This window comes from Gavia stellata, chromosome 23 (genome assembly GCF_030936135.1).
Source record: "Gavia stellata isolate bGavSte3 chromosome 23, bGavSte3.hap2, whole genome shotgun sequence".
In the NCBI taxonomy this organism is placed as follows: domain Eukaryota; kingdom Metazoa; phylum Chordata; class Aves; order Gaviiformes; family Gaviidae; genus Gavia; species Gavia stellata.
In genome coordinates this window covers 4,402,995-4,429,264 of record NC_082616.1, presented here as the reverse complement: position 1 = coordinate 4,429,264, position 26,270 = coordinate 4,402,995, and the positions used below count along the sequence as shown (strand labels likewise).

General features: G+C 41.7%; 1 protein-coding gene across 1 annotated transcript in view; it reads left to right on the top strand.

The window, feature by feature from the left end:
- PCSK2 (proprotein convertase subtilisin/kexin type 2) overlaps positions 1-26,270 on the top strand; it is a 105,175-nt gene that overhangs the window by 61,304 nt on the left and 17,601 nt on the right. The window contains exons 6-8 of the mRNA XM_059828505.1: positions 12,727-12,803; positions 19,529-19,617; positions 22,326-22,501. Coding sequence (XP_059684488.1) covers positions 12,727-12,803; positions 19,529-19,617; positions 22,326-22,501 — 342 coding nt within the window. The remainder of the gene's footprint in view (positions 1-12,726; positions 12,804-19,528; positions 19,618-22,325; positions 22,502-26,270) is intronic.

Sequence of the window (26,270 nt, the reverse complement as noted above, 5' to 3'; positions counted from 1 at the left end):
TTCTGTGCAATCTGGTTTTTCCTCCAAACATACAAAAGGTTGAAAAAGAGGTGATGCCTCCTCTGATAAGGTCAGCCAGGCAAATGAGGTTCTCTGCGTACTTGGAATGCTGTGCTGGGTTTACCACACACAGAAAGTGCTTCACATCTTGGAAAACACAATGGGATCCCTCAAACAGTCCTCTCCTCCTCCCCTCTCCTGACAGTAACTGTTTTTGCAGGTACTTGTTACAGTGGAGCTCGTGTGCTGTGATCTAAAGATGATGATTGTATAGTTCCTCTTCTCTGCCTTATGGCTACTTAATATGAGCACAGCCACGTGCTGCATAAAGGAGATGTCAGTGTCATCTTACTTCATGAAAGATAGAAATGTTTTGTAATTGTAGATGTTATCAAAGCTTTCTAGATTTCAACTCAATTAAAAAGATGGAACAGCAAAAAGAATTTGAAGACTGTTTCTCCTCTGGATCGTTTCATAAGGCCAGAGGGCATAGAAAGAGGCTTTTTCTGCAAAGGAGGTTGCAACCTGTGAAGGAGATGCGATTGCCTTAAGGAGAGATGATTTGTGTCACATACAGAGCTGTGTTTGCAGCTGAAAACTGGGTTTCTCACACCGAAAGATGTTATTCTAACTGCTTTGCTAAAGCCCGTTATGAGAGATCTGGACCCTGAATGCTTGGCAAGTTCTGGGGCTTGGTACTTAGCACCATCTATACAGCTGGAGTTGGCATTGCTCCACTGATGCTGGCCTCTTCAGGGGGATGCATTGATTTATACCAGCTATAAAATCTCCTCAAAGTACAATTCCTTTGGAATCAGGAAGATACTAGTGTATTGTTGTTGCATTTGCCTGAGATTATTTTCAGAGCAATGAATGCTGCAAAAAGTTTCTAGCTTTATTCTATATTAGAACCACCTGAAAGGGATAATCTTCAAGTTAAATGCATGCCTGGTGTGCAAGCAATGTGAGATGGTGCCAAAGACACTCGCTTTGCAAGCTAAAGACCACACATTGTCCACAGCATTTATTTTGCTCTATAATCAATGTACTTAATTAATCAGCTGCACACTGAGAAAGTGCAAGGTGGTTAATCGCTTTAATCATTAAGCAGTGGTATTAATTTTCACTTAAGGCATCATCCGTGGAAAGTAAATTAAGATTGTTGAAATGAGAAATGCACAGGGGTGGAAGAGAGCAGATAAGGATATTTCTGCATCAGTTCTGGCTGGTGCTTTTGAAATTGGCTTGTGCCTCTCTCCAGGGCTTCTCCAAGTAAGTTTTTGGAAATATTTTCTTCTTTTATTTGGACAAGAAAAGTAGAGGAAAGATGTTAGTCCTCACTGTTTGCCATGGAGAGACCTGGCATTGCTTTGTTTTGGTTTTTTATTACCTCCCTTTCTGCAGACCAATTAGCTTTTAGAACTGGCCAGAAATCTTCCATTAGAACAATGTTTTTGCTAGAAAAGGTGAGTGTTTTATAAAATCAAAGTGCCCATGGGAAAGTAAAAGTGAAATATTTTTATTTTTGATCAGTTCAATCTCATTTTAAGTTTTTGACTTCTAGAACACGCTGAATTAAAACGGCAGGAACAAAATCTCACTCTGGTGCATGGTCCACTTGGGAGAACAGGGTCAGGTACACGGTCCCCTGGAGGCAGTGCATGCCATGTAATTTTAAAACCAGTTTCAACAAAATTAAATAAAGAGCTTCTGTTTCCCCAAAGTGGAAATACCACATTTTGGGCTGAAAAAGGCAAAAAACATTTTTGAAGATTTTTTTCTATTTGAAAGCTTTTTTATAATTTCTCTTTTTTAGAGAACAGTTATTTTAACTGCTCATACTGTTAAAATACACTAACCAATGTTGAAATCCCTGAATATCCATCAGCATTGAAATGGCAGTTAATTAAAATTCATGCTGTAGTTACATTTTGGCTACCAAGGTATCACCAGGGAAGTCTGAATTAGATGGTGTATGTGAGTAACACTAGTCCCTCGCAAAGCTTCATCAAAATTTGCCAGGTGTTAGGGAGAGGCTTTCAGGCCCAGTGATGATTTTGGCAAGGAGAGTCTCACACCCACTGTTAACTAGTGGGCATGCAACTGGTTTTCAAAGGAGAGTTTTGGCCAAGCCTTTGGAAAAGCCAGACTTGCAGAAGAGGAGAGCAGGGAGGCACGAGGAGTCCGCTTTCTTCTGCGAAACCATAATAGCCTAAATACAGTAGATAAAGATGCAGGTGATGTCCAATACTTTAAACACTTCTCCTTCACTGTGCCTGTAAATTAATTTGATTCATTTGAAATTAATTCAATTTTTTCTGTCCTGGTACTTCATCTTGCCATGGTGGTTTGCTTTGTATTGTTTGATTTTTTTGTTGCATGCATTTATGTTCTCCATATTAATATTTTACTTCTTAGTAGCTATGTAGGTGGTTAAGATATTTTTATATGCCTGCCCTATTTCACATTGCTTTGATTTAGAGATAATGTTCTTCATTTCTGTTGCATTCCCAACAGAAGCAATAAGCATAATGAACATCTACAGTGGAACAGAATAGCAGTGCACAATGTCTAATAAAACGTTGGCCTCATTGAAGTCACTGGTAGTTTTTCCATTAAGTTCAGAGCAATCAGAAATTTGGCAGATCGTATAAATAACAGGTTTGTAATGTTTGTTCTACTGTGTATTCCTTTTTTTTTAATCATCACAGTAAGAGGCATAGGTTTCTAGCTTCAACTGAGCAAATAATGATACCAAGAGCTGTGGAAACATGACTGCCCAGGATAACATGTTTTACTGTAGAACAGGAGCGAGCTTGTATTTGATGAAACTTCGGTTGCTTCCAGTGCTGTGTAGCTGTTATTTGGTGAAAGTTAAATGGATGTGGTAGTGCATACCTCAGTCACGCGTTCCCTGTGCTGTCCTTCCTCATAAGCTTTGATGTTGATTGGGGATTGCTGGAAATGTTCTGCAGGCAGGTTGCAGTCTGGATTTTATTAAAGGAGGTGAATCTTTCTTTGAATATGTACAAAGGAGAGCACAAAGGCTGTGGTATGTTCAAGGACTTCATAATTTCAATGCTACCAGACGTTTTTTAGAATTACTTCTCATGAGAAACTAAATAATTTTAATTCAGTGGCACTTAACTCCGTTGCAGAATTAGTCAACAGTGATACCATGTCTGACTGACGTAATTGTGGCTCTTTCGGTCAGCTAATGACGTCTAGGACTTTTCTTAAATTTACGCATCCAGTAAGTTACTGTGAAAATACTAACTATGATCAAATATACTAATCTTTAAGAGAAAAACCTAGAATGGTCATGTACTATTTAAAAGCATAAACACTTGGAAAATGAGGTGTGTGTCGATTTACATGAGAATGTCTGTTCTGAAGATCCCACTTTCTCTCCCTGAAATTTTGGATTTACCTGTCTCTTGGTTTTGCTGATTCCACATGGAATAAACAATGCAAACTTTTTCATTAATGCAAAAGCATATAAATTGGTCCATTAAAATCCCTGAGAACACAGCATGTCTTGACAGGTATTAGTCACATTATTAATATTCCCCTGGGATGCTCTCAAACTATGCTAAGGAGGTCAGCATGCAACTGGAATAAAACAGAATAGATCTTCAAGACCTTTTAACTCTAAGGCATGTAAATCAACCTGTGTTTGCCTTTTGTGATGAAAGGAATGGAGACAATAGTTTGCATTAAGTTTTTTGAGTCTTCTCTCTGAATTGTTCACCTCCTTTTGAGTCACCTACAATGTCACTTCTATGTGTCCATTCATCATCTTCCATATTCATGCAATTTAGGTGAAACATCAGCTGAGCAGTTGTTAGTGGTTTCTTCTCTCGTCAGCTGAGAAACCTTTCAGAAGAAGGAAAATGCCCAACCACTTTTCTGTCTCATCTGTTCTTACTTTCAGTTCTTCCGTATCACCAGAATATCTTGCTGTGTCCTCCCCTCTCCATAACCACCGTGGACCAGGTCTGGCTGTTGTAGCTAACTCCCCAAACCATCTAAGCCACTTTGATTTCCCTCTTTGCAAAGCTGCAGTTTGCCTGTTTTGTAACAACAGGGTTGGTGTAACCTGTTGAAGTGGCCACCCTTAATATCCTCACAAGTTTGTTTCATGAGTGCCATTATACCCGCGTGTCCAATATTCCTGCACTTTGCTGTGAGCATTGCTGATAATTGATCTGTTTTTAATGACTCTGGCTGCGATGCCTTTGCAGTCACAGAGAGCGATGTGGGTGCCAACTCCTGCTAGCCACACACAGCAGCAGGGAAGTGTTTGGTCTCCCAGTGCAAGTGGCCGCTCTTCACCCAGACCATGTCATGCTAAACAACTGGGTTCAAATGACTGCTGAGTTTATACTGCAAACTCTGAGCTATAGATTTTCTTTCACTGATGGAAAAAATTGTCCCTTATCCACCACGTGCCACTTAAGACACCTTTACGCTGAGCGTGATCTGAATCCTGCCTGCTAGGTTTGGTGGGAGAGCCCGTGGCAGAGTTTGGTAGAGTTTGATCAGGCTCGTTGAGAGGAGCAAGACTGCTTAGGTCCACTTCTTTTCCAGCTCATCCCTCCAAGAGGCTGTAAGTGCTGGCTGCCATCAAAACACTGCAAACACAACCTTTACTGCAGCTCAGTGCCCAACACATATTTGATGTACTGACAAACTTGTCAGTTATTTCTTACAGGAATATAACTGAGAATAATGGACCTGAACTTCATTTCTCTGCTGCCAGCTTTATACCTCTATTACTCTCTCAACTTCAGTAGGTCGCACGAATACATAATCAAAGTATCTGAAGGGGGAAAGAAACCCATGTATTAGAAAGGGAACGTGGGCCAGGCTTTTAATAAAATGGAACACTAAAGCTAGATGAAGTGTGTGTTCACGGTATTTTTCAGTAAAAGTCATTGCACTCTTTGTATTTGCTAGCATGATAGAATAATTTAATGGCTCATATATCTCTAGCAACTCAGATGTGCGTTTTTTTCTTTTTCCCCCCCGAATTAAAGAAATCAAGGAGTTCATTCCATAGTCTGAAGCTTTAAAGCTTTGAATTTGCTACTTGCCCTGAAAATCTTTAACTAGTTGCTTCATTTATTTTTATTTTATTAATTTCATTGTCTTAGCAATGTGCTTCCCTATGAACATTCAGTACCCCTTCAGTATGTTGCAGGTATAGCTTAAAGATTCTTGTGCACCCCCTCTGAAAATTAAGGAATGTTTGGCTGAGCAGAAATAGGTTTCATTTTTTTTTTGTAGGTTAACTTGCTTTTACCTTCAGAGCTCTGACTCCAAGTAATTAACAACCGGTGATGTGCTTCAGGTTTCCTCCACATCAACCTGAAAATTGTGGAGCAGGCTAAGAATGCCAAGAGGTGACTTGTGAAGCAGCCTCTTTATTATAAGCAAAAGTTCATTTGGCTGCTTGCTTTTTAACAGTCTCATGCCTGCCTCAATTTCTTAGGCTTTTTCCTATGTCAGGTGGAGATGCAGGGGAGAGGAAATGGAGGGTATTTCAATAAGCTCATTTTATTTATAAAACTTTGTTAGGAAAAAAAAATAATAATTCTCCACTCCTTTAAAAAATCTGCCCAATCTAAATTTTCTCTGAGTCTCTGTGATCCTTTATTTTCGTCCTGTTTGACTGTATACCTCTGAGACAAGCATTAGCAAACAGCCGCAGAGAGTTAGATGGCTTTTAGCTGGAAGCATTTGGACTTTCATTTGCTTTACTATACTGGGAAAACACTCAACAGTCGTGGTACCTAAGAATTGAATTGATAATTTTGTCTCTTCTTTGAAGCTTGAAAAAATTTTGGCTTAGATCTACCTGTGTGGTACACGTCACTGCTGTACTGCTCAGGTGCCTTATCCCCATGTGAAATAGTTTGTTTACAGAATCACAGAATCATTAAGGTTGGAAAAGACCTGCAAGATCATCAAGTCCAACCATCAACCCAACCCCACCATGTCCACTAAACCATGTCCTGAAGCGCCACGTCTACACGTTCCTTGAACACCTTCAGTAATGGTGACTCCACCACTTCCCTGGGCAGCCTCTTCCAGTGCTTCACCACTCTCTCAGTAAAGAAATTTTTCCTCATATCCAGCCTGAACCTCCCCTGGTGCAACTTGAGGCCATTTCCTCTTGTCCTATCACTTGTCACTTGGGAGAAGAGACCAACACCCACCTCACCACAACCCCCTTTCAGGCAGTTGTAGAGAGCGATGAGGTCTCCCCTCAGCCTCCTCTTCTCCAGACTGAACACCCCCAGCTCCTTCAGCTGCTCCTCATCGGACTTGTGCTCCAGACCCCTCACCAGCTTCGTCGCCCTTCTCTGGACATGCTCCAGCATCTCAATGTCCTTCTTGTAGTGAGGGGCCCAAAACTGAACACAGCATTCGAGGTGCGGCCTCACCAGCGCCGAGTACAGGGGCACCATCACCTCCCTACTCCTGCTGCCCACACTGTTTCTGATACAGGCCAGGATGCTGTTGGCCTTCTTGGCAACCTGAGCACACTGCCGGCTCGTGTCCAGCCGGCTGTTGACCTGCACCCCCAGGTCCTTTTCTGCCGGGCAGCTGCAGCCTTCCTTTGTGAAGATGCTCACATGCTGAAGAGCACCAGCCGGCAGCGTCACTTGTGTTGGTTTCTGCTTTTGTCTGCAGGGAAGATAGGAAAGAAGTTAGTGGGGGAAAAGTAAAAGAAGAGGTTGTGTGACACTGCAGTGCCATGTGATATGTAGAGAAGATCATCAGTTACTTGACAAAGGAAATCTGTCTAATCCAGAAAGAGAATACAATGTAAGATGATCTCGGTGAAGCAATTTCTCTTCATAACTGTTACTTTAAGAATAATGCTACCTTAATGAAGAGAAATATAAATGTTAAAAGGAGACCCCCTGTCTTTTTCAGCTGCGTTTTTTGTTTGTTTATTTGTTTTTAAACCTAAGCTGTGAAAAAGTTTCAGCTTTGCAAAATAAGAAGCTGCATCATAGGTGAGACAGTGAACATGTGTTCCTATATATTCTAATAACTGGATTATTAGAATTGTTACTACTTGTTACCTCAAATATTTCTACTGTTCGAAATTCAGCAGCAGTCACCTGTTGTTTGTAGTCAGTTTATCCTATTTTGGCTATAATGCCACTAGTTTTTCTTTTGACCTAATCCCAGATGTTTGATGAGTGTTAAGGAAATTGAAATAAGAGCTTTTTCAGTGATAAAGGAAGACGAAATCGCCACTGCAGTGTGCTCTGTACTTGCTCGTTCTGTGGCCAGGCAGGGCCTTTAATGAATGCCTGAAACTAGACTACCAGGAGGGTTTGTGGGCACCTCAAGTATTATTCAGGGCCCAGCACACTTCTCTACTTCATCCGTTTCAAATGATGCTCTGATGTATTATTCTGTGACTGTTTTGAAAAGGAGGATGGCAGAAAAGTGTGCTGCTGTCTTATTCATTAAAGATCTCGCTGGTGTTGTCTGTCTGAGTATTTTTACTTTTATGATGTACCTGTAAGAACTGGGGAAAAGGCTTATGTTTCTGGAGGGAGATGATGATATTCACCAGCAGGGACTTCGGCCTTTAAGGTTAATATTTTTGAATGTAGCCTATTATGTTGTGGATATACTGACAAGGTCTTGAACGCAGCTCTGAATTTGCTGGAGAGTAATATAGGACCTGTAAATTGGTTCATGTGGAGGCAGAGCTATTTAAGAAGTTGCAGGTTTCTTCATTTCCATTTAAAAAAACCCCACAAACCAAAACAAAATAGAACAGCGCACTTCCCATGGCAGAGAGGAGAGGGCTTAGTGTATGACTGCTGACTTAGCAACAGTGCCTCTGTTTTTCATTAATGACCTTTAAGCCTTATAGCACCCCTCCTAGGCAAAATATCACGTCTCCTTTTTCACCTCCTGGTGAGCATATTCCATTTTCTTAAGCTTGTGTGTACAAAACTGAATTTCATTTTTCCACCATGTGACGTTCGGTGTTCTTTTAGTACAGTTTCTCTGAGATGTTATATGTTGTAATTTGAGCCCAGGGGTTTGCTTGCTCTTTGGATCAGTAAAGAAATCAAACAAGCAAAAGGTATCTTTCTGCCTCAGATCTCTAAGGGTTTGAAGTTGCCTGAAGAGGGTAAGACCAGATGCCACCTGTGTTAAAAATGTTTCTCTTCTTTTAAAAGATACATGTCTCTGGGCTAAATTCACCAGTGCTTTAACATCATGAATAGAATCAGACTGTGGCCAGTGGGACATGTGTCTTTAATTGTTTGTCTCCTGGACTAGCATGTGAGCATAGGCACATTTCTTGAGTTACAGAAAAAAAGAGAAGTGTACGAGAATTACCCTTCAGAGGCTTGTAAAGCCATATAAAAATTTATGGGCTTGCTGCATTATTCAAGGTACATAATTTTATTACAAATCTGAGCAACACATGGGACAGCTGATTTATTGTTATTGTCATATTTTACATAATGAATGTTTTACACAGAAGATTTTACTGCGTATGTTTTAGAAAGTACAGGGCAATCCTTTGGAAAATGCCAGTCTAAGCTTATTTTTAAGGGAAGCAGAATTTTATACACAGGCAAAAGTAATCTATTCATTTCATGGTATACAAGCCATTACTTAATAAATGATTGAAAGAATCTCATCATCTGACCCAGTACTCTTCTGTTAGCATCCTATTTGGGGTAGAGGCTCGAAAGCAAAGAGAGAGATATGCCTTAAAATACAATACCATTCCTCTCTATAATAGCATTTTTATTACATAATAGACATTTATAAGTAATTGTGTGGTGATTGATAAACATCAGGTTCAAATCACTTTGCAACAATGAACTGGTTTTGATTGAGGATGAGGGATAGGATTCATCTCATTCTGACACTGTATGGCTAATGAGTAGTTGAAGCCTAGACCGCAATCTATGATCAGTGCCTAAGGTTGGTGGCTTGAGTTGCTCCCTAGAGGAAAAGAAACAGGCAACTACCTTAGATGCTGAAAACCAAATATTAGACACTTAAAGTTGAAGAGAAGTAGCTGCCAGTAGACTAGTTTGGCATTAAAACTGGAAACTGAACCACCTGAATTGAAAAGCAAAATATTTTCATTTCAGTGTGCTGTTGCAGATCCTCATCTGCACAGGCTTTGGTTGCTACCTCCTGGGTTCCTACCCTGATTAAATCTCCATGTTAGCAATAAATTCGCTCCTGCTGCCTGCTGGAGAGTCCAGTCTGTGGAGGAGAATGGCAGACCACAGATTTTAATATTCGCTTCCCAAAAGACAAGATGAAATATTTTAGCTATCCACTGAAGCAGTTCCCTTTTTGGTCCGCTATTGAAACTGATTTAATTTGTCACTGGTTTGTGCTTTTTAAAAAAAATAATAAAAATAAAAAAGGTTGAAGCTTAGGTATTTGTGGATTTGATCTTTAAATTAGGAACTTGAAGCAGTCCATTTGTACTTGTCGCTGCTGTTTCATTACCCTTTCCTCTGCTTCCATAGTGTGGGCGGAATATTCCTTCATGAAGCCGAAACTCACTGTCTTTTCTCAAAGACCCTAATGAAGATAAATTGAGCAGTCAGCAGTTGTTTTCTTTCTAAGAATTCATCTTAATTTTGCACTTTGTGGATGGTTCTTGCTACATTAGATATCTTTTTCCTTTGAGTGCAGTGATCCAAAATCAAGCGAGTAAAAGCTACAGGATGTGGAAGAGTGCTGCACAAGTTTGTTTAGAGCCTGCCTAAAGCAACCTTTCCATAAGCTGACATTTGGTGACGTGGGACATAGAGCAGAGCTGCAGTCTGCTGTCGGGTGGCTGAATCGTTCATGCTGGAATCCCTTTGCCTATCACTGCTCTGGACACGAGTGGTACATCTGCACAGCTAGAAGGGCTTTTCCATCTGTAATTCTTTGCATAAGGGAATTCTAGTGTCAAGAGCGGTTGATAGCTACCACGAGGTGCTTGCATTTCTGATGATGTCCTGAAAAATCAGCCTCACCAGACCCCCTTTGAGCTTAGGGTCTATGTAAGCAGGGCTGCATTTCTTCCAGATGGGAGAAAAACCACAGCTGACCCATGACTGAGTTTAAATTCTCATCTGCACAATATTTCTAGAGTGAAAACAGAAGTTCTGACTGAATAAGAAGCTGGCAATATATTGAACTAATTATATTTAGTACTGAGTTAGACCATACCTACCTGAAAGAACTGATCTGGCATCACTGGAACTAAGCTTGGTTATTTGCAGCCTGCCTAGTTTCCAGGCCATGTCTAGTCCAAGGCAGTAGTGTAAGAAAGTTTCTTTAATTTGTGACTGAAATGTATTTCTCTCCAAAGGTTGCCAAGGTAGACTCTGTGACAGAGCAGGTTTTAGCTGCTAATTAAATTACTCAGAGAGAGTCGTCATTTCTGTTTTGACCTTACTATAGGATGTGGTTCTCCAGCTTGTCCTGCTAGGAGTAGATACTGCACTTGTTAATAAATAACAGGACTGGATCTTCTGTTAACAAGCTCTTTCCTTTTTACTGCCATGTATTGGATGAAACCTGGTCCCTTGCAGGGACCTGATCCCTTGTCACAGCTCCCCTGGACACTGCAGAATCCAAACTTCCTCTCTTGCATTAAGATGGGATGTTTGTGCCATATGGCTTTTGCCAGGCGCACTGGGTGAGGCCCAAAGTCTTCTAGCTCAGGATCCTGCCTCCAACAGCAGCCAGTAGTGGCTGCCTGGGGAGCGGTATGGGTGGTATCTACCTGATTAGGGCCTCCCACCTTCTAGCATTCGCTGTCTTATGGACTGTTGGAGAAGGAGGGAGCGCAGCATCTAATAGTCCTTCCAGGTTTCTCTTCCGTCAATTTGTCTAACCACCTTTTGATTTCATTAGGCTTTTAACCTCTGTATTGCTGGGGGGCAATGAATTTTGTAACTCATTACGTATTCTGTGGAAAAGTACTACTTCTTGTTGTCTGCTTCTTCTAAATCATGCCTCTGGTAATTTCTATGGATTCCCACTAGTTCCTGTATTATGAGAAGTTGTAAATAATAACTCCCTGTCCATCTTCTGTGTGCTATTCATGATTTATAGACCACTGTCAAATTCCCCTTCTTCCCCTGGCTGAAAAGTCATATTCTGTTTACTCTTAGCTCATACAAATCTATGCCATTCAAAGTGCTGTATAAGCAGTTATGGTAATTAAAAGAGGTAAATTAAACATACACCTGGGGACAGAGGCTTAGAAGCACTGAGAATTTGTGGCTATAGCTGAAATTATTGGAAGGCATCTTGAGCCTGAAAATCGTGGCCTTAGTTTAGAGATATGGAGAGATCAATAAGGATACTCACAGAGGGATTCAGCTACGCCTGAGCTGGAGAACAGCATCCAGCCGCGTGCTAGGCATTCTGCAAATCTCTGCTCCATTCAAATGCTGCAAAATATTTATTGTCTTTGCTGAATATAAGCAACCAGGCTTTCTGAAATCATCACCCCTAAAAATCACTGTACAGTAACTTGAGAGATACTTAGTTTTACCCTCCAAGGATCAAGGACAATGTTGTCCCTGTTTCGTTCTGGCACAAGTTTTTGGGAGTGAGGGGTTTTGAATCCAAAACCCAAAGACTTTGGTGCTACCAATGGACTGTCTATTCCTGTACCCCAGGAACTGAGAATCTGCTGAAGGGGAACGTTTTTAGGAGCAAAGCTATTCATACACGAGTCTCAAATTATCTTCAATAGCATGCTCAGCCAAATCTTAAAAAGAATACAAGTACACATTAATTAAGAATTAACATAATTCCATTCCTTGAGTATGGTGTTTATTAAAATATAAACTCTGTGAACATACACTTGAGAGGAAGCTTCTAAATATTTTTAAAAGCTTAATTTTCAGTCACCCTTTATTTATTTTTTCATCAAGAGAGAAGAAAGAAGATGGCACTTGACTTTCTGAAACTTTCCATTTGCTTCTCAGATATAGCATCAAAAAAGTTGCTGAGTGTCCTTAACTCTGCTGATGGGGCAAAATTGGGAATGATTTAGATTCACATGGAAAGCAGAGACATGGGATGACATATTCCAAAGTGCCTGAAAGCTGCATTTGTGAAGCTGTTCAGACAACTAAAGGACCAAGAAAATACATGAAGGGATTTTCAGGCATATGTGCTGACCATTAATGCAGTTTTCACATTTGAATTTTGAGAAATTTACATTTGTAGGCATTGAAAAGCTTTTAGAAATCTTACTGTTTGTTGTAGTACCATAAATGAGTTTTTAAAAAATAGTTCTATGATGGAAGACCCAAGTGTCTGGTCACTTCCACCACTGTTTGGAAAATAGGGTTTAACCTTGATCCTGCCACAAGAGTATTTAGGTGTTAGGCTACTTGGTGTAAGTGTTGGTGAACAGTCCCTCAGTAGTAGACTGAGGGATGAGTAAGAGCTCTTGCACCACCTCACAATTAGCCATGCTATTTGGAAATAGTTATGGTCCACAGGAGGCTTTGCACCCAGGCTTGCTGGTGTGGGAAATGCATAGCACAACAGGGACCGGTTTGCGTCCAGATGCATCTCACAGAATGAAGAGGGCAAAGTTTACTAACGATTCTCAGCTCCCCCTCAGTTTGTGTTCCACTTTGCCTTGCACATCTGTTTTTCTGCTGATTTACTGAACCTCTTTGTGTTTTGCAGAATGCCAAAGCCAGCTACGACTTCAGCAGTAATGATCCCTACCCATACCCCCGCTACACAGATGACTGGTTTAACAGGTAAATGGGTTTTGACCAGCCTGCTCTTCACTTTAGTTTGCTTAAGAAATTATAAGCATTGGCTGGATATTTGTGGCATGTCTGTTTTCTGCTAAATTCTGTGGTTGCCAACACAGAAGCTGCAGTCTCACTACTGCTTGAAAATTAGAGGTTACTTCTGAATTTGTGTTTTTAGGTAGCCTCTAGATAACGCTGAACAACCATTTTATGGTTTATAAATGAAGTTGCTGCTTCAGAAGAGTATATATGTAAATTGTTTGAATGGGTGATAGCCACATAGTATTTTCTGTCAGCTATCCTAGGACTTTATGGTAGCCCAAATCTGTATAAGCTTAATACAATTTTGACTGGTTTATAAATGAAGTTGCTGCTTCAGAAGAGTATATATGTAAATTGTTTGAATGGGTGATAGCCACACAGTGTTTTCTGTCAGCTATCCTAGGACATTATGGTAGCCCAAATCTGTATAAGCTTAATACAATTTTGGCTGGTTTCCCATCTACTGTGTCTGACGCAGTATCACTGCTAGCTAATTTTAAAAGGACTAAGCTGGAGACAGGAAAAGGCTTGGGGGGGGGGGCAGAAATCTTTTCATCCGATTATAGACTGAGAAGGCAGAAAAGCAGCATGGTGTAGAATGACCAGTTTAAAAACAATTAAATCTTATGTAAGTTCTGAATCGTCTGTCTTTTCACTGTGATTTAAGGACAGTGTACATGGATAACATTTCAGGGCTGATTCTGAGATATTTCTAGCTGCTGGAGCAATTGAAGTCCATGTACACTGCTCGGGAACCTGTTCTGTTATGTTTATAAACCTGAAATCAACAGTGCAGCTGTGCTTATTGTGTTATTTCTCCTGAACACATCATGATTGCCCAAGACCCACTCCTCCTTCAACGTGTTCTGAACTTAGCCAGTTTCCACCAGGAGAAGGTCTGGTCCTCAGGGTATGACAGAAATAAGAACGGCCCAAAAGGAAAGGCTTCAGATTTTAGGAAATGTGACCTTTTTTGTTTCCTCAAACTCATTTTTGGTTAGAATAGAGCAGAAATGTGTATCAACTATTTTTTAAAAAACTCTGTGCCCTGGATTCTGCATCTGTCCCATGAAGAAGCCCGTTCTGTCAGGCTAACTGCTCCTAGCAAGATTTAACATAGTTAAGGGTGCAGAATCCAAGGCACACCCATAAGGTGTGTTTATTACCTGGTGATCTCAGCATCCAGCATCTCTGGCTCCGCGGCATATTCCCCAGGGTCTGTAAATTCATAAAAATTGTTTCAGGATATTTTCAATGAAATTTCCAGAAGCCTTTTAGATGTAAATATAATTGATGTTGCCAGCATTTACACAGCAGCAGCAGCAGCACTGAGGAATTGAAAACTTTTAAAGGTTTCAGGGTTCAGTCTTAGTGCTTATCAAAAAACATTTTAGGCCTATTTGATGTGGTTTTCATCTCTAACTTAGTATGCATGTATGGATGGCCTCTAAGTTTTGTATGGGTTTTTTTGTTTTTATTTCTAAAGAAATGAATTTTAGTTCTGTCAGAATGGCACAACAAAGATGTGGAGCAGCTGTGCTTCCACTTCAGACGCAGGCTTCCTGGAATGGATCAAACAGATTTAGGAGCTGTGATGTCCTCCTTTGTAGTCCTGCCATTTTTCAGTCAAAGCAAGATGCCAATGAGATTTCTCCTTCATTTCAGGAAAGGACATCTGACACTTTTAAACTAGTATGAATCCAATTAGTGAATGAAAAGTCAGAGAAAGACTAGGGCTCTAATTTGTGAAGGTCTGCTGCCTTTCTCGCTTTATTTATGCAAAGGATCTTTGTAGGAGAAAGTTATCACTTAGCTCTGGAGCAGCACGGAGGAAAATTAAATTTAGCTTTAGTGGGTAATGGTGGCTTGTGTCCTTTTCAGTGTGGAACTTCATAAAACTAAGCGTGTTCTGCTGAGCCCCGTTAACACTGATTGTGCTGCTATCAAGTATTTTATAGTGGGGCACAGTTTGCACTCCTCATGTGTTCTGCAAGGTGGCCCGGGAGGCAGAGTTACCTCCTAAAGTCTCTTAAAAAGGGCCTCGAGCATCCTGGATGTGGCAAGGGTTATGGTCTCTGGCCCCAGGTGCCTCTGGCTAACTTCAGGCACCCAAGTGAAGAATCGAGGGTGAGCAGCATGGTCATCTGTGACCTGACCTGTAATTATTGAGAAGAACATGATTCAGGTTTTCAGAGAACTGCAACACTTCCTTCTATTTCTTTTCTTGAGGGGATGGGGATCTCAAGTCAGGAGGAGAAGAGCAATGCAGAAATTGCTTTGCTGATTTCCTTCATTATTCTTTCCAGAAAAAATTGATACCTAGAAAGTATAGCACTCTTTGTCATGAACCTTGAGTTTTCTGTGGTGAGACAGGGGATTATCTGCCTTGCAAGGTAAATCACAGGAGCAACACATTCATAAAGCATCCCTCTCCTGCCTGCACAATTCAAGAAGGCTTTAAGATGTAAGATTTCATGTTTTGTCCAGGCTAAGATGCAAACCAACACACCATATCCAGCTGTTCAGGAGGAGTTGTGACTATGTGATTCTCTGCATATTTCTTGGCTATACTGTTAATCAAGCCAATGTGCTCATATGTAAGCTATTGTCATAACATCTGACTCCTGAATTACTGTTACTGGTAGGTTACAACTGTCTGCCTGTGGCAGTCTGTCCATCCATATGTGTAGCTACACAGGTGTGTCTGGATAGAGAGTAGTTACACAGAAAAGCCCTTCAGAGAAACGTGCAGTAAAGACTCCATTTTGCTCAGTTTGCAGTCAGTGATGTATCTCTCATTGAATTTTATGCATGCGGGAGGATAAGACTCAAAATAGGATAGCATAATATCCCTTTCTCCGTAAAGAATACATTTCTATGTGAGCAATTCCAGTGATTTGTGGAAGAAGAAGCAGAGAACTGTTTTTTAAAGAGATGAACCAAGGGGCTTTTGTGAGCTGCCAGCTGCATGTGCAAAGTGTCATTAGACTTTAAGAAAAAAAGGGAGAGGTTTTTGCATGGAGTATTTCATTAATCGCAGCTGGTCTGCTTGTAAGCGCAGATTCCCCTTCCACTTTGTGCTTTTTAAGGCTGCTAGAAGCACTTTGGCCTTTCTATCTAACAGCCGCTGGCCTATGAAACAAAGCAGGGTGGGTTTTGGACGGGGACAGCGTGGTGCCTCGGGCAGGGAGTTGCAGTCAGGCAGTTCGGCTGCTGTTACAGGGAGAGGCACGTGGATGACTGGGCAGCCAAGGGATTTATTCCTGTGCTTCCCGTACGGACTGCTTGACTGTGTTCAGACCCACAGCTTGGGGACCAAGCCAGGATAGGGGACACTGAGTGCAACATGGGGGAGGGCTGTGTTTGAGCCTGAGGAGCAGTGGGAGCAGTGAAGGAACCTGAACCAAGCCCTGTTCCCAAAAGCAGAGGCAGCCCCACAGCACTCGGAGTGGTTTTTAGGAACCACTCTGGGAACTCCCTGTGATTTTTAACACCCACTCCTCCTGAACCACATTCAGTACCTTGACATGTACCATGTTGTGCAGTGCGGAGGTACCCACAGGAGTCGGAGATAGCTCGGCCTTTCTGTACAGCCCTCTGATTTCTTGTTGTAAGCGTGCAGAAGGCACAACTCAGGGTTCCCCATCTCCGAGCGCTGAGATTATTAATTTCTGCTGTGAGATTATATATATTCTGTCACCCAGATAAGAGTTAGCTGGGCAAAAATTATTCACTGTCTTGGAAACCCATATTCTTCAGAGGTAAAATGTCCTTTACTTATTATGGATCCAAACAAAATATCATTGAGTCAAGGAAAGAACTCCCCTCGGCTTCCAGACAGCGCTTATTAACAGGGCAAAACCACCTGCTGCCCTCCTTCTCGTTTTACGATCAATACAATGGAAACAACATAATAATTGAGAATTTGTATAAACAGATTTAGCAGCTCTTGCTACCTGCAGTGTTAGACACAAGTGTCAAGGAGGAGCTGCAGCACTGCTGCTGGGTCTTGGCACATTTGGATGCAGGCAAAGCGGCACGTTCCCCAAAGTAGGGGAACGCTTCCCCGTGTGCAAATGCTCAGATGCTCAGAAGCTGACAATGTCATGTGAGTAAAAAGGGGGATGGTGTTTGCCCCACAGAAGTGTCCCTCTGAGCTTTGTATATTTAACTGCTGCCCAGTGCAAGCAACTAAAGTGGTGGAGACAGGCAGATCATCCCAGCTATTTTGACTGCAGCTCTGCATAGCCCTCCCCTGTGGATAGCTGAAGTTAAGAGGGATGGATCCTGTCCTTTGCTGTCTGCAGAAGCATTTCAAAGCAGATGAAAAGGAACCTCAATGAAAATCTGTGCCACCCCTGACTCTTAAAATATATCAATAGAAGGGCATGCACAATAGCATTGGCAGTGGGTTTTAAAAATAGAAATAGTTTTCAAAGACAAAGCAGAGTGAAATTTTCGTAACTAGTACAGCTGTTATTTAAACCAGCTGAAGGCAAAACTGACTTTCAATTCAATCACCCTCTCCCACCTTAGATTTTCACGAATGTGCATGTGAAGTGTTTGCATTTATATAATGTTTATTAAAACCTTGCTCTGCATGCTAATATGTGGTTTCCCTTTGAAGTAACTTTTTCGTAGGTCTTCTTCTATCTCCTTGTTTCAAACATTGAAATAATAGTGAACAGGTGAATGTTGGAGAGAAAACCTGTGATTTGTGCCCATGACATGGGTCACTTCATAGAAACCACAGTGGATTTATCAGGGATACATGAACAGCAAATAGACCTAAATTGGAAAAGTCTGCTATTTGCCATTAATAATTCAACCGAATGCTTTTGCACTAACTCACATGTGATTTTTCTCCAGTCAGCAGTACGGTATCTAAACCCTGAGCTGCTGGAACAGATCTGCTTGCAGTTTCCATCATGTGGGCTGGCGCACTGGGGAGGTGAGGTGGGGGACAGGACCTTCTGATAAAATCTTTTCACCAGGAAGGTCCTAATACAGTTTTTCCCCTGTGTGAGAAAGAGCTTACCTGGCAGCGTCAGATTTTTTGCGCCCCAGCATCAGTCAAGACAATTTTTTAACACAGCCATTTGTTCTGCTCCGTGGCTTGTCACTAGCCCACAGGTGACTAGATAATGAATGCCTAGCAACGGTATATTTTTTTCACAGTTCCTTGAACAAGGGCATGAGGGAAAACCTGCTTGATTGTTGAAAGACATTTCTCCAGCAGCTGAATAAGAAATCTGCATCGCTCTCCTCTCTGCCCACTTTGTAAAAGGAACTTGCATGCGATCTTCACCCTTTCATGATCAAGACACTGTGTACATTCGAGGCCAGTCATTTTCTTTCAAGGAGCTGCCTTTAAAAATATATTTTTCCAAGTACAGCAGGAAAAAGAATGTGTTGCTTCTCACCCCTTTATTAATGTTACACTCACCTTTGCCAGAGGCGCTTAAAGGGAGAGAGAGAGAAAAAAGATTATTAAAACAAAACAATTCTGCTGCCTCCTGGGATGGTTCATCTGGTACTCTGTATAGCCTTTATAATACAGCACTGCTAATTGCATGAATCCTTAGCATGCTGTAGGAGCAACGCCAGTTTTAATGCACAGAGTGGATTGATGTGAACAGTAGGATGGATTCATATTGATTCAACATCTTAAACTTAAAAAAAACCTGACAGCAGCACAGGTTTCACTAGTTTCTCTGCTGCTGTGCTATTTTTTTTAAAACTAGATTATATGGTCCATATTTATCTTCTCTGTGGTTTAATTTCTGTGATGAATTAGAAGAAAGGAAAATGCAATCTGCCTTCCTGCAGGACTGCCTCAGAGCCACTGTCAGTTAAAGAGTCTCTGTTAAGAGCTGTAAAGCACTGTAGAGATGCCAAGTGTTCTTGAAATGCCACGTGTCAGCCCGAACCTGGACCTCCGTGTCAGAGCAGAGACATTTCCCATTGGAGCAGAAAGCAGTAGCTCTGTGAGCTGACAGCTGGAGCCCTTGTCAGCTCTCCCGGGAATTAGGCACTGGAGGAGAGGGATGCATGTGCCGTGGGTCTGGCCAGCTTTGGGCCTGGCCAGCCAGGCCACAGCTCTGCTGCTGAGGGGTGCAGTGACCCTCGTGACTCCCTTCTGCCGCTCCAGCTTGATATTGCACCCACCTCTTTCCACAGCATTCCTTGTGTGGGCAGGGATACGCTCCTGATACGTGTTTGAACAGCAAAAAGACAATCGGACTTTATTCTGTGGGGTTCAAAATAATGGGTGTCACACTGTCAAGTCACAAAAATAAAGGCATTGGTATTGATCTTATTTTTACACTGGTCTGTCAAGGGCCTGTTTCTACTGACTAATAGTTGCTAACAAGGCAGAACCTGTTTGACAGAGTTAAAAAGAAAAGGTCTGAATAACTTCACGACTAAATGAAGCATAAGTATGCATGTTAACCTCAGAGCAAGCATCGCTCATACTGCAGAGAAGCTGATTATCTCCTGCTTCAGGAAGGAATGGGCTCATCCAAGTATCCAAGTACAGCACTCCACAGTTTGCTGTGGAATGGTTTTCCTCCGAAGGGCTGGGAGCCGACTATGAGGCAAAACCAAGATCGCGGTGATCCAGCTCAATTCAGCACATGCATTAGCTGGGGTTCACACGGTGTCTCTGTCTTTCCCCTTTGCAGCCATGGGACGAGGTGTGCGGGAGAGGTGTCTGCTGCTGCCAACAACAACATCTGCGGCGTGGGAGTTGCGTACAACTCCAAGGTGGCAGGTACAGTAGCAATTCAAGGTGTAATAAATGGTCCTTACGCCACTGTGCCTCAGGCAGAACTGCTCCTGCAGAGACAGGGAGCATTGCCCAGGACAGGGCTGCAGGTTGGCGCTGGGCCATGCGTTTATTACTTTTCACAGTAGCTGGGGAGAGGAATTTCTCCATGGCTTTGCCTTCTCAATTGAGGGCCTTATATAGCCTCTTTAATAACATTGCAGAGGAACAGCTCTGCTCCTTTTTATGCCAACTCCTGTTTGTATACTGATTTTCAGTGCTTCTTCTCTGTGTAGCTGCAGAATCATTTGTGACAAATCTCATTTTGCAGGAGGTAAAACATAAATTCCTGCTGCACTTAGAAACTATTTGAAAAGGCAAATCCTGTGCTGCTCTTAGTCTTCAGGCTCTCACAAGGCAAGGTCTGCAGTGCTGTAAATCTCTGCGGTTGCTGGTTTCCCCTATTTTAACAAGCGATGCAGCGTGGTAGGAGCAGGTGCACAGAATGAAATGGGTGGTGCCTAGCACCCAGCATTCACACCTCAGGTGTGTTGGGTATTTTTACTTCTGACCAGCTCTTTTCTGCACTGATAGACTGAATACAGAGACTGGAGTGGGTTAGGCTCTTGGACAGCACGTGTTGGTTTAGTTTAATCTGAAGAAATCCAGTTTTCCCACTCTAAGACTGTTCCATGATGAGAACCGAGGCACAGCAAGCAGAGATAGACGCTTATGAATTTCACTTGCATTCCCCAACCCACATCAAAACACGAGTGTGGAAGCACCCATTGCTTCCTGGGAATGGTTCACAGTGTGTGTGCATGGGCAGCTCCACTGCTTGGCCAGTCCCTGTTTCACCGCGGTGTCAGAAGAACTGGGGAAGGCTACGTTTCGACTGTCACCTACGCGATCAAAAGCAGAATCTCCATGGTAGAAGGGCACCAAGCAATGTTTGCTAAGCCGTTACCCCAAGAGATATCACTGAGAGTTAGTAACTCGCCAGGCAGCTCCAGTGCTTGTCCCCTTTCTTCAGTAATGGTAACATCCCATTCAGGCATGGGACATTTCACAAAATTTACATTCTGGCAATAGCTAATTTTAGAGGAATGCAAATTGAGGCATGGGATTTTGGCTGGACCTCATCTGTATTATTAGTATAACTCTACAACTTCAAGCTGGTTGCTTAAAAATTAAGAGGTGAAGGCCTTTTCTGATGACCAACAGCCTGCAAATAGCCTTCCATACTTGTCCACTTTGTAGCAAAATCCCCACCGATTTTTGGAAGTGCCAGCCGGTCCTGCCTGCGGCCAGCGTGCACCGGGAGCACCACCGTGTGGTCAGTGGGAACGGGGAAGCTCGTTGGAGCTGGGAGCCTGCTGCTGACGTGATTTAAAGTCCATGTTTGCAGGTGGAATTGGAAGTCGGTAGCCAAGGATCTGGGCCATTGTGTGTTTTGCTTCCTGTACCTCTTTTTTGCCATGAAGTCAAACCAGATGGCTTGGCTCCTTCTGTTGTTCCCCCATGGTTTCAGTGCAGATCTGCATTTTATAAGCGTGTGAAGGGATTTCTCAGTCATTGAGTTTGACTTCATAATTTCTGGCTTGAATTAGCAGATCAGGAATATCCAGCTTTGGTCTGGTTTCTATTGGAAGCTTATACCACTTTTTGCAGCCTCACATTTGGTACATGGATTTTGTATTGAATATAGTAAAAGCACTGGCTTCTAAATCAGGGTCCTCACTGCCATTCACACCGTTTGGCTCTGTGGTATTGATTTCTGTGCCATCTGTGCCCTAAAAGGATTGGGAAAAACTGAAGTTCAACTCAAGGCTACAAATAAGAGTTGGAATGTGTCCCTGGTTACTCAGGTCTCATCCAAAGGCCACCGAGAGGTTGGCTATCGGTGAAAATGTCCTATGTGTGGGGCATGATGGATGTGAGGGCTTGTGCTGCTGTCTTTGTCACACTCTGGCTTGCTTAGGGCCAAGACTTTGAGGTTTTATGAAGTTGGCATGTCCTAGGATTGTATTGTTTAAACTCTAAGTTGATTTCTACTGCAGTATGGGTTAAAGGAAGCAGGTTTTAGTTTGCTTTTTTTTCCCAAATACTGGCCGTATTTTGCTATTGCATCTGCATGTTGACACAATGATATTTTTCCAGGAAATTGCTGTGTAGTGTGTTTCCCCTCTCTGATTAAATTCTGGAGAAGAACCAAAATAAACAGAAAAATTACTTGAAAAACTAATGAAGTGTCAATGCATCACTGAGCATAAATTAGAGATTGGGGGGGGCCTTTATCCTTTTCCCTAGTTGTTACAAAATACTATTTTAAATATTGTTTAAATTTAGTAATTTAAAAAAATAAGAAATTAATATTGTTTAAATGCTATGAAATGCTGAGATTGCTGAATACTACTGTTTTAAAAGTGTTTTCAAATAGTAAATGGAAAATACTAGGTAATTAGAAAGCAAACAATAAAGTGCTTTCTCTTTCTGGGCCATGCTGCATTGCTGTGGCTGGGTGTTTAAGTGCTGCCATCCTGCTGGGTAAGCACACCCTGGTGAAATGTGAATGGCGAGTGCAGAATTACTGAGTGGGTGAAACTGCCAGTGAATTAAAACACCTGTAACTGGGGGAGGATTTCTCCAGGTGCTGAGATTTCATCTTGTGCTGGGTAATGCATAATTCTTGTTTATGTTGATTAAATCTACAGGTATTCGAATGCTCGACCAGCCATTTATGACAGACATTATTGAGGCTTCCTCTATCAGTCATATGCCTCAAGTCATAGATATATATAGTGCCAGCTGGGGACCAACTGATAATGGAAAGACTGTGGATGGACCTAGAGAGCTAACACTGCAAGCCATGGCAGATGGTGTGAACAAGGTAACACTCTTATGAAATAATCTGAGTACTGGGGCAGAATGATATGTACACACTCGTGCTGAAACCAATGGCTTGGGAATACATGGTCCTCCCATAGATGCTGCAGAAGACAATGCAATTGTGTCAACTATCTCAACTTTCAGCATACTCAAGGTCCATTGATGTTCTTTCTGCGGTATTGTGGTGTTGCTTTTATTGTATAGTCTTGGGATACTGTGCTCTCTTGCATGGAACTGTGTTTATCTCTAGTCAGCTGACATATACTTTTCATATGCCATCAGAGTCAAAACGGAAGAGCTTCATCCTGTAACTATTCCACAGGTTGAAACACGCCAGGTGTACTACTGACATCACATTGTCTGTTTTGGTGTGCTACCAGTTCAATTATCGTTTTGGATTTTTAGTGTCTTTCAGGTTACTCTTATATGGTCATTATTATAGCTGTGATTGAACCACAGCTGTTCAGATGTCCATGGAGTAATATTATTCCCCAGTAGCAGGAGCCTTCTTGTTTATTCCCACCATTCCACCTTCTTCTAAGAGCAGCCTGTGATCTTTATTAAAAACACTCAATATCATCCTAGAATCTGTTAAACCTGTACTCTAATAGAAGATTGGGTAAAATGTGTGCCACAACTCAAAAAATAGTCCAAAACAAACAAACAAGCCTTGCATGGCTCTGTCTCCATCTCTTCAGTGTCATTCAGTCAGGACAACCACAGCTGCTCCTGGTGCTGTACGGAATGAGCCTCTTCCCTATGATTGATTATAGATGGGTTTCCATAACGAAAAGATCTGAAATTCCCAGCACATCTGGGGTGGTTTTGTGTGGGAGCTCTGCAATTACTCATTTTTCCATCCAAATTATTTCTTCCTCTTACTTGTGCCAGTTTCTCCCACTTTTCATCACCACCTCGCTGGGAGCAGCACATTCAGTTTACCATGTTTTGTGACATGATAATTAAATCTACTGCTGTGGTAGGTAGTGAAGCATCTAAAGCTTTCTCAAATCCCAAGCCTCAAATGTTTTGCCTATAACAGATGAATTATAGTCATCTTCTTCCTCTCGCCCATAAAATTAGCAATGTACTGCAATAATGCAGGAAGACTTGTCACAAATTTCTCCTGAGTCTGCTCAGTTTTGTAGTATAAACTTTACAAACCTCTGACGAGCTCACAGTCGCTGTGAAGCCATCTTACACAAGCTGTGTTTCTTCTCATGACACGTTTATCTAGAGTTTTCATAAAGATCCTCATAGATTCTCCCCAAGACAGGAGTATTTATCTAAGGTATGTGACACAGTTGATGTATTTTTAGCCACACCTTGATGTCTTATAGTTAGTGGATACTTGATCTTCCTTCCACTAATGTTGGTTGGAGCAGAGATAAACTCTGAATATAGAAGAATTCCCATGTAATTTTTGTGTTACTCTTGTCCCATGCAGAACTCATCTAAAAGTAACAGAAAAGGCACTAATAACCCTGGCAGGGGAATGCAAACTAAACTAAATAGAGGTATTTTACCCTCTCAAGAGAAACAGATTGTAATTTGTAGTCACGTTTTTTTGCAGTTTGGTGTTTAAAAGATCTTTCAATTAACTTGCTATCATATCACCATATGCTATAGTTTGTGGATTTACACTGGAATTAACCTTCTCCTTGAATGTTAAGTATAGGAGAAGGGATTTTTCTTTTCTGTTTTATTGGCTGGTCATAGTCTTATCCTTGGGAGTGTTGGGCGTATTACTGTTTTAATTCCTTCCCCTCAAAAGTGGTTGTAATTCTCTTTAAGAAATAATTTGAAATATTAAGGTCAGAAGGAGCCCTGAGATCTCTTGTGTTGAAGGCTTGTGAAGGAGAGAGAATGGTGATGGTGAGCTGCACTCTGGGAAGGATTGCTCTCATAACTTATCAGAAGGCATAAAATGAATAGGAGAGCCTGTATGAGGAACCCAGTTCTGTCAAACAGCCATTGTAGAATTAGAGAGCAGAAGGAATAATACTGGGTTCTACCTAAGAAAGAGATTGTTGTCCAGGGACAATTACACTTAATTTTATAGTGGCAGTATCCCAACTATCTCCTGGCAATATGTGCACGAAAGAAGAGACAGCTCCACCCCAAATAACTCCCTTTGTGTTGTGTTCGTAGCTTTATCTACCCTTATTCTGCTCATTACATTTCCTGTCATAGAATGGGTGTTTTGGGTATAGTTTGTTCTGATTTCGTTTCGTGGAGAGCTATATTTTCTAAGGATATTTCAAGATGTCAGTGGATTCTGGGGACTCTCCATGGTGCTCTGAAAAACCCACTACAGACTTTCCCGCATGTAAAGGAAGACTAACCAGCCTTTGATATAATACCCTTTTACCTAGTTTAGGTCTATAATATATGCATCAAATTCTCTATTGACTGTACAAATGTAAATCTACTTTATGATCATTTTTCAGAATAGAAAGCCCTCTCATTAAAGAGAAAAGTATCTTTTATAAACCGAGAGACAAATAAATGTAGGAATTCTTCTTCTCAGTCTAGGGCTGATTTTCACTGGAGCGATGGTTCATGAATTAGTGATGAAACTGAAATATTGGCAGGGAGGAAGCAACATGCTGAGAATAAAAATGTGTTATTAAACTAAAAGCAATACTTTCAAATGTCCTAGAAGGAAATGTAAGATCTCTTGCACAGAACAAGATTCATTTCCTTGCTTCTAATGCAATAAACTAAAAATAAATAAGTGGGAGTGGTACGAAATTCTTAAAGGGAATATGCGGTTAACTGAGTTGACAAACACAGGTAACATTTACCTCGTTGCCACCACACTTGGGAACCCAGCTCAAGGAGAAACTCACTGACAAGAGTTTCATCCTTCCCCCCAAACTCCATTCCACTGTCCTGTCCTTTTGAAGTCCTCCTTCCAGAGCTGCGGGAATGCTGGGAGTAACTACTCACCTGATAATGGTAAGATGATGCTAACTGCAGAAACTGTGAGACTTCTTGTTTGTGTGTCTGTTTTTATGGCTTGAAGCTGTGCAGCCATAACCAGGTGGGCTAAGCCCATCATTTTCCCTTTCCTCTTTCATTTCCCATTCCTGGCATTTGTTAAGCTAATTCTTACCTTCTGTCTTAATTGTACCTTCACTTTGGTGTGCTCTTCGCTTGTAAGGTAAATAGCGTAAGTAAAGGTAGCACTAAAATAGCATAATTAAGGCCAGCAGAATCTGTCCATCACATTGGCAACTCCGTTACGGGCTCTTTTACTAACTGCTTTTCTAAGGCTGAACACAAAGGGGATCGTATGTACGTGAAGTTGGTGTCAGTGTAATACACGTAATCAGAAGGTATTAGGAAGGGGAATCAAGCTGCTTTTTGTTATCAAGCCACGATCTCACTCATTTAGTGTAATCTGCTCTTCGCTGTGTTATCTCGTGACTTTTGTTCAGGGGCAGTAGTCAGCAGCGTGACTGGGTCACTGAATAGTGGTAGTTGCACTGCAAAGATAAATGAGCTCACAGCTGAAATAGCAGATGCTTGAGAATAGGGATTGAAAGAGCTTCATGCACACAAAACATCCACGAGCAGTTTGGCAGTTATCAGCACTGGTTTGACACAGACGAACAACCTTACCTAATGCAAATTCCAGCTGCTAGAAAACACATATTTGGAATGTAATTGGAAAGGACTTCATACAACTTCTAGTTTTTAAAGACTAGGTTGAAACTTGTGTGTATCCAGTACCTGCCTAATGAGGAGGTCTTGCACTCGCCCTT